This window comes from Hakea prostrata, chromosome 4 (assembly GCF_041222555.1).
Source record: "Hakea prostrata isolate BN-2017 chromosome 4, UWA_Hpros_2, whole genome shotgun sequence".
Classification (NCBI taxonomy): domain Eukaryota; kingdom Viridiplantae; phylum Streptophyta; class Magnoliopsida; order Proteales; family Proteaceae; genus Hakea; species Hakea prostrata.
Window position 1 is genome coordinate 2,993,884 of NC_142603.1, and position 13,009 is coordinate 3,006,892.

The 13,009-nt window shown below is 36.8% G+C and overlaps 2 protein-coding genes across 11 annotated transcripts in view; one reads left to right on the forward strand and one right to left on the reverse strand.

The window, feature by feature from the left end:
* The window catches only part of LOC149017083 (uncharacterized), a 73,934-nt gene extending 63,574 nt beyond the window's left edge, over positions 1-10,360 (forward strand). For 7 of the 8 annotated variants that reach the window (XR_016172769.1, XR_016172773.1, XR_016172771.1 and 4 more), the window contains one exon: positions 161-4,858. The gene's annotated coding sequence lies outside the window, so the exon portion shown is untranslated. Of the gene's footprint in view, positions 1-160; positions 4,859-8,802 lie in introns of those variants that run through there. The other variant, XR_016172774.1, reaches the window with a different exon arrangement.
* LOC149017084 (MADS-box transcription factor 23-like) overlaps positions 1-13,009 on the reverse strand; it is a 50,549-nt gene that overhangs the window by 28,187 nt on the left and 9,353 nt on the right. For all 3 annotated transcript variants that reach the window (XM_089151393.1, XM_089151394.1, XM_089151392.1), the window contains exon 3: positions 4,853-4,931. In XM_089151393.1, the coding sequence (XP_089007519.1) occupies positions 4,853-4,931 (79 nt within the window). The remainder of the gene's footprint in view (positions 1-4,852; positions 4,932-13,009) is intronic.

The following is a 13,009-nucleotide window of genomic DNA, read 5'->3' on the forward strand; positions in this document are numbered from 1 at the left end:
AGTCAAGACAAACAAACAATCTTTTAATGGAATACTGTTGAGACATCCTGCAATTGTTCAGTCAAGCAGTTGACCTATCTTTTGATGGGAAGTGTTGTTGAGACATTCTGCAAGACAAACAAACTATCTTTTAATGGCTTTTTGGACTTCTCTTCTCCAGGTGCATACACAACAGATTAGGTCATGGCCTTGACTGAAGCAAACAAAATAACCCTGTAAACAAGACGTCTAGATTTGGACGACTTCTCAAATTTGATCCATGATATAGTCCTCTATCTTGCTGCTGCTTTGAAGATGCTTTTTGCACTTATGCTTGCCCAGGCTTTTGTCAAGTCAAACTTCGAAACAACATTTACAAGTATAGAGCACTGTCATAAGGTATTGGTATGCACTGCAGCTCTAGTCACATGTAACTTTCATTTAAGCTTTTCTAAGGCTAAAGAAAGCATTTAGGAAGTTTTCTCCGCCACTTTTTGCCAGAACCTTCTTGTGAATGTTGGTCCCCACAATTGTCCAGCTTTATGGAAGAACCATCAACCATCAAGTGTTAACATAGTCAGTGACCTCTTGACATTGAAAAATATCCTATCTACATAGATAGGCCTAGAAACACCAACAATATGGTCATATTAAGGTAAGTCAATCATTAGGTAGCCATCTTGGTGCTTATTACGTTGGGTTTATCAATTATTTGAAGCAGTTTGTCATCTCATTGCTGACTTGACTCTTAAAAATAAAAATAAAAAGGGGGCAGGGGCTCGTACTTCTAGATTAAGTTCAATTGTTTCAAATGTGTATCCGGTATAGCTTGCTTTGCTCACTCACTCGGGCTGGAGGGCGGGAGTGGAATGGTATGGTAAGACCCATGGCAAGGTATGCTTTCTCACTGACGCTAGGGAGAAGTAGTTGGATGCTTGCAGCAGCATATAGTTCTAGCTGTGAATGTGTATAAAGCACTGTGAATATTGTGCAAAACACTAACACCAATATTGGGACCTAAAAGTAGTCTAGTCATAAGGCTGGTGTGCTAAGCTGTCATTGGTGCTAATCTTTGGTTGGTTAGTGGCAGTATGGCACCTTTCAATATCAGAGCTTTATGCAGCTGACTGCAGTGTAAGTTAATTCACATTGCTGGGACCTAAAAATAATCTCAAAAGATTGGTGTGCTTGACCCAGTGGAAACTTTTGACCTTTGGTTGTTTATGGCAATATGGCACCTGATCTGAGAATTTTATGGAGTTGTATATGAAACAGAAGGGCATTGTTTGCTTGACCAAGTAGAAACTTTTGACCTTTTTCTATTACATGGTTCATTTCACATAGAGAACTATGATAACATCCAACTTAAAAATCAGGGAAATATACTTACTCATCTTGAGCTGACATTAACCATAGCTGTTGAGACCCTAATAGCTGGAGTTTTTGAATGAAGGTGCAAACTCCTCTCTCTCAGTGTGTAAGCCTTACAACTGAAATCTTAGCCTGGTACTCTTGATTTTGGAATCTGAAGTCCTCCACCCAGAAGCCTTTCACCTGCCCTCTCCCTCTGCCTACCTATTTTACAAATATGAGGTCCCCTTCAGAACATTTACCAAAACTAGGGTGCATTGCAGCTCTGTTTTGGGAAATCTCATCAGTGGATTATTCTATACCTTGTAGATCAGTGCTAGGAGATGGGCCACAGGCTGTGCAGTGGAGATTTGGAGAGAGATGGTGAAGAAGATTCCTAGTTCTGGTTTGCATAGAGAGATACTTGTTTCTCTCCCTTGCTCTGCTTGGAGTACTATTCCTTTCTTCTAAGATTCTTTCTGGATGAATAAATAATTCATTATCAAAGGGAAAGAAAGAAAAAGGGGGGTGGGGTGGGGGGAGTACACCAATAAGACAATGGGCAAAGCCCTAACGAGGCTAACACGGCCCAAAGCAAAACTATGAAGTCGTCGTTAAGGTGGTAGCACCCCTTAGTGGACCTACTACTTCTCCTAGGGAGCAGAGGTTAAGGGGTATCAGAATCGGAAGAACTCGTGGGCTCAGTATAGTAAAGGCATCTTTCCCGCAATTATAATCTCTCTCTATTGCCAAATCAAGGCCCAAGGAGAACGAATTGGGTTAGTAGAAAGGATTGGGTTAGACCCAATAGAAGAGAGAGGGGAGGACCGAACTGGGCCCAACCCAAAAGAGAGGCTCATTGAAGGTATGAAGAAGTGAGTTGGATGGACCCACAGAAGAAGTGGAAGAATTAAAAGAGGGGAGACACCTATTAGAGAGTGGCCCACAGGGACAGAAGAAGGGATAGAAGAGAGGAGAGGGATGGTTGGCCCCAGGACACAATTGTCAAACGAATGGAGAAGAGAAGGGTTAAAAGAATTGGAAAAAAAAAAGAAGGAAAATTGGGATTCATGGAGACGAAAACAGAGGGAGCAAAGGGATGTTGTGGCACCTAGGCGCCTAGGTCCATCTTTCAGTCAAGGCAACTTGGTGTCGCTTTGTCGCCTAGGCGTCGCCTTGCTTGGTGTTACATTGGTTTTCGTTGCCCTCTATCGCCTTGCCTTGTCGCCTTGACAACCATGTGTGTGTGTGTAAACTTAGGAAGAACGTGGATTAGGAGTGGGTCGGTTGCAAGGGTGGACGTTGGTTTAGAGTGTTATAGAGGGTGGGTGGGAAACCTCTACAACACTCATTTGGAGCACAATTTATACATACATACATACAATTCAATCAAACACTCATAGTTTCTACGTTGAACTTAAAACAATGCAGATACCATTTTGAAGAAATGGGCAAGGGGGTGAATCTTCACCACCTCTTAAAATCCTATGGGTTATTATATTTGATTTTTATTTAAATAAAGAGTAGCTGTCTTTTCAAATTTAGTGATAGATCTCAGGGTACAAAGGACCTTTTACACTAACATCTAACGGACACTTAACATCATTAATCATGAGGGGGGTAATAGTAGTTCTAGAAAATATAGGTTCAGTCAGTAAATGTGTGATAATTCAGGGAGATGAGAGTAATTTCTCTTTGTTGTCTCAGATGAATCCTTATGCATCAGCTGGTACCTTTCCCTCTCACCCCCCCCCCAAAAAAAAAAAAGATGAAGAAGAAAGAAAAAGAGAAAGGGAAAGAAGATTCATATGCTTAGCACAGGTATGTTCTGCCTCCATAATGGAGGCAGCAGAATGGTAGCAGGATGAAAATTAGCAATCTGTTATGAAACCAGTTATGCTTAGGGTGGGAACGGACATGCCAACATGACAAATGGACTGAGATCTTAATTCAGATGTCCACATAATTATGAATGTGTTGCCTCGGAAGGGGGGGGGGTGCCTTGTCACCTTGTTGGTTTCACGTTGCTTTTAGGGCTGCTTTGCCCCCTTGATAACTATAGATGTCCATATTTAAGCATTCTATTAGAAGGTAGATCGTTTGACTTGGCTGAACAGCATACTGACGCACTGCAAAAAATGTTCTTTGCATGATGTTAGAACCAGAAACAATTCATTTCCCAAATCCAGGATATTGTGTAGCAAGTTTTCCTGCTAATTCAAATGAAATTCTTTATCCTGCTCAGCCAATTTTGTTTTCTCAGTGAAATTATTTGCTCTTCTCCATTGACTAAGCTTTTCCACTAGGCTACTGTTGAAGGTAACTCTAAATCCAATGATTCAGGCTCTGGGGAATAAGTAAGTTTCAGAAGTTCTTAGCAGTGATTTGACTCTTCACAACTCCAGTGAACTTTTTGTTTTCTGTCATTTCAAGATCGAGCACCGTTAAATACGTACCTCTATTATCATAGGATGGTATCTTTGGCTGCTATGGGAAATAGTCATGACTTCTAGGATGTTGCCAATGGAGATTCAACCAAAGGCTTTCCTGGACTTCTACCCTCTTTGGTGTCGATAATGAGATAACTAGGAAGCTTTTCTCGAACCAAGTTTTGGTTTTGGTTTTTCCTTTTTTCTTATTGGGATATACTTCAATGACAGCTGTGTTCAGTGTTCTGTTATCATTTTTAATTTTGATCCTTATGGTTTCCATAAATGCTCTACTTGATTCAATGATCAGTTGTATTGTTTATCTTGGACTTCTTGTCATTCAAATTATTTGGGGGAGGAGACAGAATGGCTGTTGAGGGAAGTGAAAATGTTCAAGATCATTATAACTAACAAATGACCCTTGACAACGAGAAAAAGGATCATAGAGCATATTTGCTATGAACAACCAATACCATATTTATTATGAAAATGTATCAGAAATGTTGGATGATTAAGATCTTCTCATGGTATTTCATTGATTAGACGCTCCTATAAAGATCATTTATGGGGTTCAGGATATGGGAAGTTGGTTCAAGTAGACACACCACTAACATACGCATAATGAAAGGTTGGCTACAACAGAAGTTAGCGTTACTTCTTCTCTCGAAAAAGAAAGCAAGAGCATAATCTTACTTTCTTTACCCCTTATCTTATTGTCAAAAGTTATTTCTAGTTGTGGGTAAAAATGGGTTCTCATGGTATCACTATGTCATTTCCAAAGTTTTCTCAATGTGAAATACTAGATTACCCATTTATTAAAAAACTTTTGGGAACAAGAAAGGGGCAGAAAAGTAAAGTATATATACATATATATAACATTCCATATTTTTAAAAAATTTTAGGCTGTTTATTAATTAGATGAGTGTACTGTTATCAACATAAATTTTAGGCTGTTTATTAATTAGATGTGTATACTGTTATCTGTTGATTCAGTTTATATAACAATAATAACATTTTTTTCAGGCCTCACAATTACTGATCCAAACGAAATCTTATTGATGAGAAAATTTTGAAAGCAGATAATAAAAGAATACCTTGACTTCTGAAGTCGGATTCAGCAGTTGATGATGCTCTTCTTTTGCTTTGTTGTATCGTTCAATTATTGATTTCATGCTGATAGCATTAGAGGAAGACATAGTCAGTTTTTTCTGCTTTATCAAATTGGTTAACATGTAAATTGATGGGATTGGCAAGATGTCTATGTTATGACAAGGAGAAAAATAGTTACTGAATGCATGTGAAATTAACAAGTAGCTTTGTGTCTCTATCGCCACTTGACTGACCTATGATTTTATATCCTAATCTTCCCATGCTAGTTCCATATGGAGATTGACATTTAAGTTGCCATTTTTGTGAACATCTAAACTTGAACTAGTTGACGACTTATTGGATTTGATTCTGTTGAAGTGCTAAAAGAGTTCCCCTAAGATGTCCCTAGGAGAAGTGGTTAAAAAGGCATATGCAGCTTAGGCCTAGCAATACGTTAGATAGACTGATTGGAGAAGAAAGAATCATGTGGTCTCAGACCCTGTCTACTCTCTCACATCCTCCCCCCACCCCCTCCCTCCCTCCCTCCCTCCTGTTTCTTCCCCAAAATTTTCTTCTTTTGGTGGATTTCTCTGTGCCAAAAAAGAAAATTAGAAAATAGAAGTATATAGTATTGCTTCGTTAAATTTTTTAGACTTTTCACCATATTTATGAGATCTTAAAGCCCTTCATATTGAAACCTTGAAGTTAACCTCCTTATAGCACATACCATATTGAACCATCTCGTAAGTAAAATAATCCATCCCTGATGTCCAGATCCAATCGAAAAAGAAATAAACAGCAATAGAATAAGAAGTTGTGACAGTTGTAGTAACAAAAAATCAAATAAAAAGTCACAAGCTGAAAGGAAAAATCTTACAAAAACAAGAAAGAGATTGTTACATTATTTCAAGAATTTAAAAAAGTTCACAAAGCAGGGCATCCTCAGAAAGGTTGAAAGAGAAAAAATCATGAAGCACTAGTATATGCCATACAAGGCTGAGAAGAAACCATGTATTTTCCACTAGCAACTATTAGAAAGGAGGTTTTATCTCAGATTTTAGTCTTCTAGCAATAAGATTGGTTCTCTTCTACTAACTTGACTTAGGGAACTCAGTTTCTGAATACATTCTTTTGCTCATATTCTTCATTTTCTCCGGGATCTTTATAGAACCTTTATTTTTTGACCGCTAGTCTGCCATTTGACAGAACAAGAACCCAACTTGATGGGGCTACGTACATGTGAGTGACTATGACCTCATATGAATGTGTAGAGACAAAATAGCTATACCTATTTTCTGCTAAATAAATGCATAGTGAAAATAATGAATTTAATATTGGTGAGGATTGCAGTTATCCTGTTTGTGACCACTTTGTGTATCCTATCTGTGAGTAGTAGCCAAGGATGCTTTAGTATCAACAACCCAATTAGCATAACAATACTTCCCAAGTATGTCCTTTACCTAGTGAGATTAAAATAACATTATTGTATTTTGTTTTTGATGTTTTGACTCTAGTATCACATCAGTTTTATCATGTCCTTTGCATCCAAATTTTAATGTAAATCATTTTTGCTGAATACCTATCAGTATCATTTATGCGACTACCACTTGATACCAAAACCTTGTCCACTTTTTTCATGCTATTGTTTAGGTTCTTGCTACAAGTCAAAAAGAGTTTTCACAAGCTTCTGTTTGTTCTTTTTTAATCTTTTTAGGTAAAGAATTCCTTCAAACTTACTTTATGATACTGTCTAGGTATAACACAACCTCAAAGTTGCATGATATTTTTATCTTCTATAAAATTTCTATTTAGGAATGTTGTTTTCATATTTATTCGATGTAGACTAACTATATATTGATCCAACAACAAACACTTGTTATCATGGCAAGTCTAACTATCAATAGGAAGTATCTTAAGTAACCTACACTCTTCTTTTGGTTCAACTTTCAAGTCTGTAACCACTATTACAAACTTATCAGAGAGATCTCCTTTGTATCAATCTAATGTAAATTTACTGTTATTGTGTTAATTCACTCGTTAGAAACTCTTTCCAGAACACAAATCAAGAGCAAGTCTGCTTCATTCTTTGCATTGTGTTAGGTTTGATGATTCTAGATGATTCTAGGAATGTACTTCTCAAGATTCATCTCTCAAATGAAGAAAACTGTTTGGTTATGAAAAAACAATCTTTTATAACCAAACACTCTTTTAAGACTCACCTCAATTCTCTGTTTACGCTTTATTTGTGAAAATCATGCTTCTTGGGTGATCTCACCAAAGAGTCATGATTCTCAAGCACTTCTTGTTAGAAAAGAATCCTGCAACTCAACATTTTTGAGCTCAGGTACGTCATCTCTCTCTGTTACTCATACGAGATCTCTAGACTTTATATCCTATTCTGTGTTTCATGTGAGATCCTGAAAAACCTTATTCTAGGTTTTCAAAAACTTGTAGGTGAGATCTTGATATTTGAATTTCATTCTATTCTGTACCACTTTCTCTTTCTGGGTTTTGATTTCAGTTTTTGATTTCAGTATTTCTAGATTGTTGCTTGACCTTCTCCAGTGAAGTCTCGATGGGATTCCGAGGTTTTCTTAAGGTTTCCATCTCTGTGTTTTTTTTTCCCAGGTTTGTCATCTTATCTTCCTTGTTCTGGTCCCCATTATCAAAGTTTCACCTTCTCCGGTAAGGTTTGATGGTGAAATATATTTTTGTGACAAAGACAAAATAAATCTCCTAAACCAAATTTGTTCTGTTATCAAAGTTGATATGGTTCCAAGGCTCTTTGGATACATCAATAATGGCAGAATAGAGCTCTCTTTAAATGGAGAAGAAGCTTGAGTCCATTTATAGCGTTGAAGTCCTGGAGAGATTATAGAATATGGTTCACCATCTTTGGTCAGAAAGGATCAGATGATGTCTCTGAAATATGAGAAGCTGAGATATTATTTGAAGAAATTTAACTGTGAGACATTGCAATGATGTGCAAAACTAAAATCCCAGCAGTGAATCTAATTGAGAAGTACAGTTTTATTCTCAAAGGTTTTCTAAGACGGTGGTTGAATTTTTGGAATCATTTGGAGGTGATTACTTAAGAAGGTAGTCTCTTTACATTTTCTTTTTAGTTTTATACGTGAAACGACTACATTTTATTTCCATTGCCTAGAAAATGCATGTTTTAAAAAATAGTATAAAAAGCAAGGTTTGATACGTTAAAGGTTGTCAACAAGGACTTCTAAAGATGATTCTTTTAGTGATATACCTGGGTGGACATCTTTAAACAAGTTTGGTGTTTGATTTTCATATGTATATGAGATGGGAACCACCAAGTGGTTCACCTTTTCTTCCAGAGCACTTTCACTGTAACGAAACTGGAGTAAAAGCTCCTTGAATCAAGCCATAGATCCTGTAAATTGGATAACTGGATTTCGGGCACTCACCACTGGGATCCAACTGTCAAGTTGCGGAATTTAGGAGAGTAGAGGACGAGAAAATATCCCCAAATTCCAGAGATCCTAATTGGGTGGTTAGCAAATCTGGCTAATTGAAAACTTTTATCCATGAAAATGAGTGGAAAAGCAATTTCCAGAAATTAGTAGAAACACAACCTAAGGTTATATTTCTGATAGTGATGCTGAAGGTTTTAATTTTTGTAGTTGTATTTGCCTAGCTGGAAACTCTGGTTTGCCATTCAAATTTTTTCTATTTGAATCACATTTTCTTCTAGATATGCTATCGCAATCATATGCTTAAATTTTTGTGAGATGCTCATTTTCTCTTCTTTCTTGGGTTTATGTGTTTCTTTTGTTTCTTGGAAGGTTTGGTCTAAACATAGCAGGAGTTATCATATTATGCTGTGTAGGGAATGCTGATGGCTTTGGTTCTTAGTTTATTGTACCAAGGTGTTTGTTGCTATATTATTGCAGGAGTAACCCATACTCCATAATCTTTCCAGGATTTCAGGTTGCTTGACAAATATCTCTTTGCGAGAAGTTTGGTTTGGCGAAAAATATTTGGGGCTACGTATTCCTAATTTCAAATTTCCAAACACTTCCAAAGATCGTAACACTTGGATTTTGGATAATCTCTACTCTGCTTGTTTGGTTGTAAGAAACTTCTATCCCTTTTAAGTTCAATATGAATAGTACGGTGTAACATCTTTTGGGCCAAACCCTTTACCACACATGCAGCTTCTTTTTACCACTTCCAATCCTCTAGATCCGGCCTTTATTGAACCCCTTTTCCCCCATTGACTAGTTCCTTGCCGTTGGAGGGATTAGCTGTATCACCCTCCTTAGAGAAAATTAAAAGAGTGTTATTCTCCTTTGATCCATACAAAGCCCTGGGCGTAGATGGGTTCCATGTTTTTTTCTTCCAGCAGCACTGGTCTCTCCTCTATAAGGACCTCTTTGTGTTTGTTGATTCTTTCTTTAAAGATGCATACTTACCCTCGGGAGTCAATCACAGTCTTTTGTGATTTATTCCAAAAAAGGACAATGCAATCTCTATGACTGATTTTTGCCCAGTCAGTCTTTGCAATGTAACTTACAAGATTTTGGCAAAAATCTTAAGCCCGAAGGTTAAAACCGTTGTTAGCCCATTTCATTTCTCCTCTTCAAGGTGCGTTTGTCTCCAATAGACAAATTTCTGATAATGTATTTTTGGCAAGCGAGAAAGTGAAGTTTTTTTTTTTTTTTTTTTTTTTTTTTTTTTGGGTTGCCAACTCCGGTTTATAAACAGGTGTTCGACCCGCGTCGCACACCTAGCTGTGGTGGGTGAGTCTCCCAATGGGGATTTTTTGCATCCACAATGATTCGATACCAGAACCTTACTTAATCAGACCAAGCTGCTTACCACTTGGACCAACCCCCATTAGTTAGAAAATCAAGTTTTGTTGCACTTAAATTAGATATATCGAAGGCTTATGATAGAACAGAATGGAAGGTTATCTCTAGTATTTTTGGCTATTTGGGTTTCGACCAACATTGGTGTGACTTGGTGATTACTTATTAGCTCTGCAACCTACTCCATTAAATTTAATGGTTGCCCGTTTGAATGGTTCTCGGGAACGCGTGGGCTACGGCAAGTTGTCCCCGAGTCCATTCCTTTTCCTTTTGATCGTGGAAGTGTTGTCCAGATTATTACAAGAGTACATAAGACCCAATTTGTTTAAAGGTATTAAAATAGCTCTCTTTACCCTTGAAATTTCTCATTTATTTTTTGCGAATGATACATTCCTCTTCTGTCAAGCGGAAGTTGAAGATGCCCTCGCAATTAAAGTCGTGTTGTAGTTGTTCTTTGACGTAACTGGCAACTTTGAAAAGGGTGGAGTGTTCTTTAGTCGTAATGTGGAAGCTGATGCTAAGAGTTGAATTCTATCTATTTTGGGAATTACCTAGATGAGGCATGATGCTGTGTATTTGGGCACTAATATACTTTACAATTCTGCTAGAACCAAGAATTTTAATTTCATTCTTGACAAGATGAGAAAGAGGTTCTCTGGGTGGAAGGCCTCATCCTGTCTTTCGCTGGAAGGGAAGTACTTATTAAATATGTATTACAACCGTTGTCGGTCTATTACATGCAATGTTTCCACTTCTCAAAATGCCTCGGCCAACAAATCAACTCGCTCTGCCAAAGATTCTGGCTTGGCAACCCACTTAAGCCCAAAAACCTTGCTCTTATTAGCTGAGACAAGTGTTGCCACCCCAAGTGTGCTAGAGGGTTAGGGTTTAAAAGAATAGAAGATGGCAACACAGCATTGCTCCTTAAACAAGGATGGCGACTCCTCAATGAACCAAATAGTCTTTAGGCTTTGACCATTAAGGCTAAATATATCCCCAAGACATCTTTTTTTCATCCCAAAGTGTGGGAAAGAAGGGTTCATGGCCATGGTCTAGTATATGTAGTGTAACACCTCTGCTTAAAGGAATGGTTTGACAAGTTGTTAGAAATGGAGATGACACTTCCTTTTGGTTTGATCCTTGGCTTAATGAGGGAGTATCTATTGTGACCAAGTTTAATGATGCCCAAACTTCGGCATCGGAAACTACGGTTGCACAAATGAAGAGGAATCTTGAGCTCAAGGGAAGTATCTCTCAACTTTTAACCTCTCTTCATCAGTTTTATCTAATTTTTTACTAACCTCTACAAATGATAGGTGGGTATCAAAAGTCTCTCCCAATGGCAAATTCTCTGCTAAGTTGGCGGGTCGAGCGTTGCAAAGACAAAAATACCTAATCAATCGAAATACCTTCTCACAAAGGATTGCCAGTTAAGTCTATCCTTGCCCGATGGTCAAAAATGGACCCTATGTGTGAACTATGCGGAGATAAGGCAAAGACTCTATGGCACGTGTTCATATCTTGTGATGGACCAAGATCTAGGCGGCAAGATCCTTGGGGCTTAGAACACAACACTTAACCAACAATGGCTCGATACTACATATTTGCATTTCTTTACTAGCCAATACTATGATGGACAAAGAAACCTCTCGCTGGTTCTTTTACTGCTTTAGTGTTACTTGGTACTATTTATGGGTAGAAAGAAACAATGTGTTGTTTAAGAAACAAAAACCCAACTTGGCTCGAGTATAATGAATAATATATGCTTTTGGATAAAGAAATTTCAATCTGAATCTTTAACTAAGCACCCACAGGCAGAACCATCCTCACCCTGTATTAATACTGCTATTATGAATCACCAACTACATGATGTTGCCCAAGACTTATCTATGCTTCACTCACCAATGTTATTTTGTGAAATGGAATCTCATGTACCCATGAAGAAAGCAAGTTTGAGTGCAGGAATAAGCTCTAATGAAAAGCTTTCGACGGTGGAGTCAGGTGAAGTGGATGATAATGATAAGATTGGTGCTACCCTTTTTGCAATCTCTATGGGCCTAGAACTAGTAAAGAAGGAAAGTATTTCAATAACCCAAACTTGGTGCAACGATGACAGTATCACCTCCTTCCTGCCAAAGTCTCGAAAAACAGCGTGGCCGCTACAATATCTAGAAAGTCTTCTTGAAATAGTAGTTACCATGAAAAACTCAAAAGTGACTACTTGCTCTACTTTTCAATCACCCAAACTACTTGAATTTTTTACTACCCTAGCAACTGCGGGAGTAACTGGAACCAATGAATCTGCTAGGGCTGATTTAGGACTTTTGATCAATATGATGTCTCGACTAGCATCTGAAACACCACACTGTAATTTTAACTATATATATATATATATATATATATATATATATATATATATATATATATATATATATATATATATATATTTTTTTTTTTTTTTTATATATATATATATATATATATATATATATATAAATTTTTCTTTTCGAATAAATAAAAAAAATTATATCAATATGTACTTAATATTTCATGGTTGTTTCTTTTGAAAAGAATTATAAATTGTGTCCCATGAGTAGAGACCCTCGATCAGGCCTACAATGTGGTCTTTCCTTTGATTAACACAATTATCATTCTTTCAGGAAAAGGGACTGTCTAAAGACTCTAAACAAAGAATTTGATATGTTATCGTGTACCCAAAAAAGAATATTTGATATGTTATTTCCAAGTGTAAGGACTGTCTTACACATTTTTTTAATATATTTATAAAAGCTATAAGGTTTACTCTCTCTCTCTCCTTTTTTTTGGGGGGGGGGGGTAAATCTATAAGATTTACTTGCATGATATATTATTGTAAAAAAAGAAAAAATATTATTCTATAAGATAAATAATAATAATAATAATAATAATAATAATAATAATAATAATAATAATAATAATAAGAGCAAATTGCACCGGCACTCTAAAATGGAAGCCTTAAAACACTAACACCGCACTTTATGTTTAAAAAACACAAAGACCTAAAATTGGATTTTTATTGGATATATTTGTCCAATTTTATCACTAAAAACAGTTAAATCAGTGTTTATTTTGTTTCAATTCCAAAAATATCCCTATAATAAACAGTATCTAGATTGTTTTCAGTAATAAATTAGACAAATATATACAATGAAAATCCAATTTTAGGGTCTTTGTGTTTTTTAAACATAAAGTGAGGTGTCAGTGCTTTAAGGCTTTCATTTTGGAGTGCCAATGCAATTTGCTCTAACAATAATATTTGGAAATGATTTGACTGCTTAA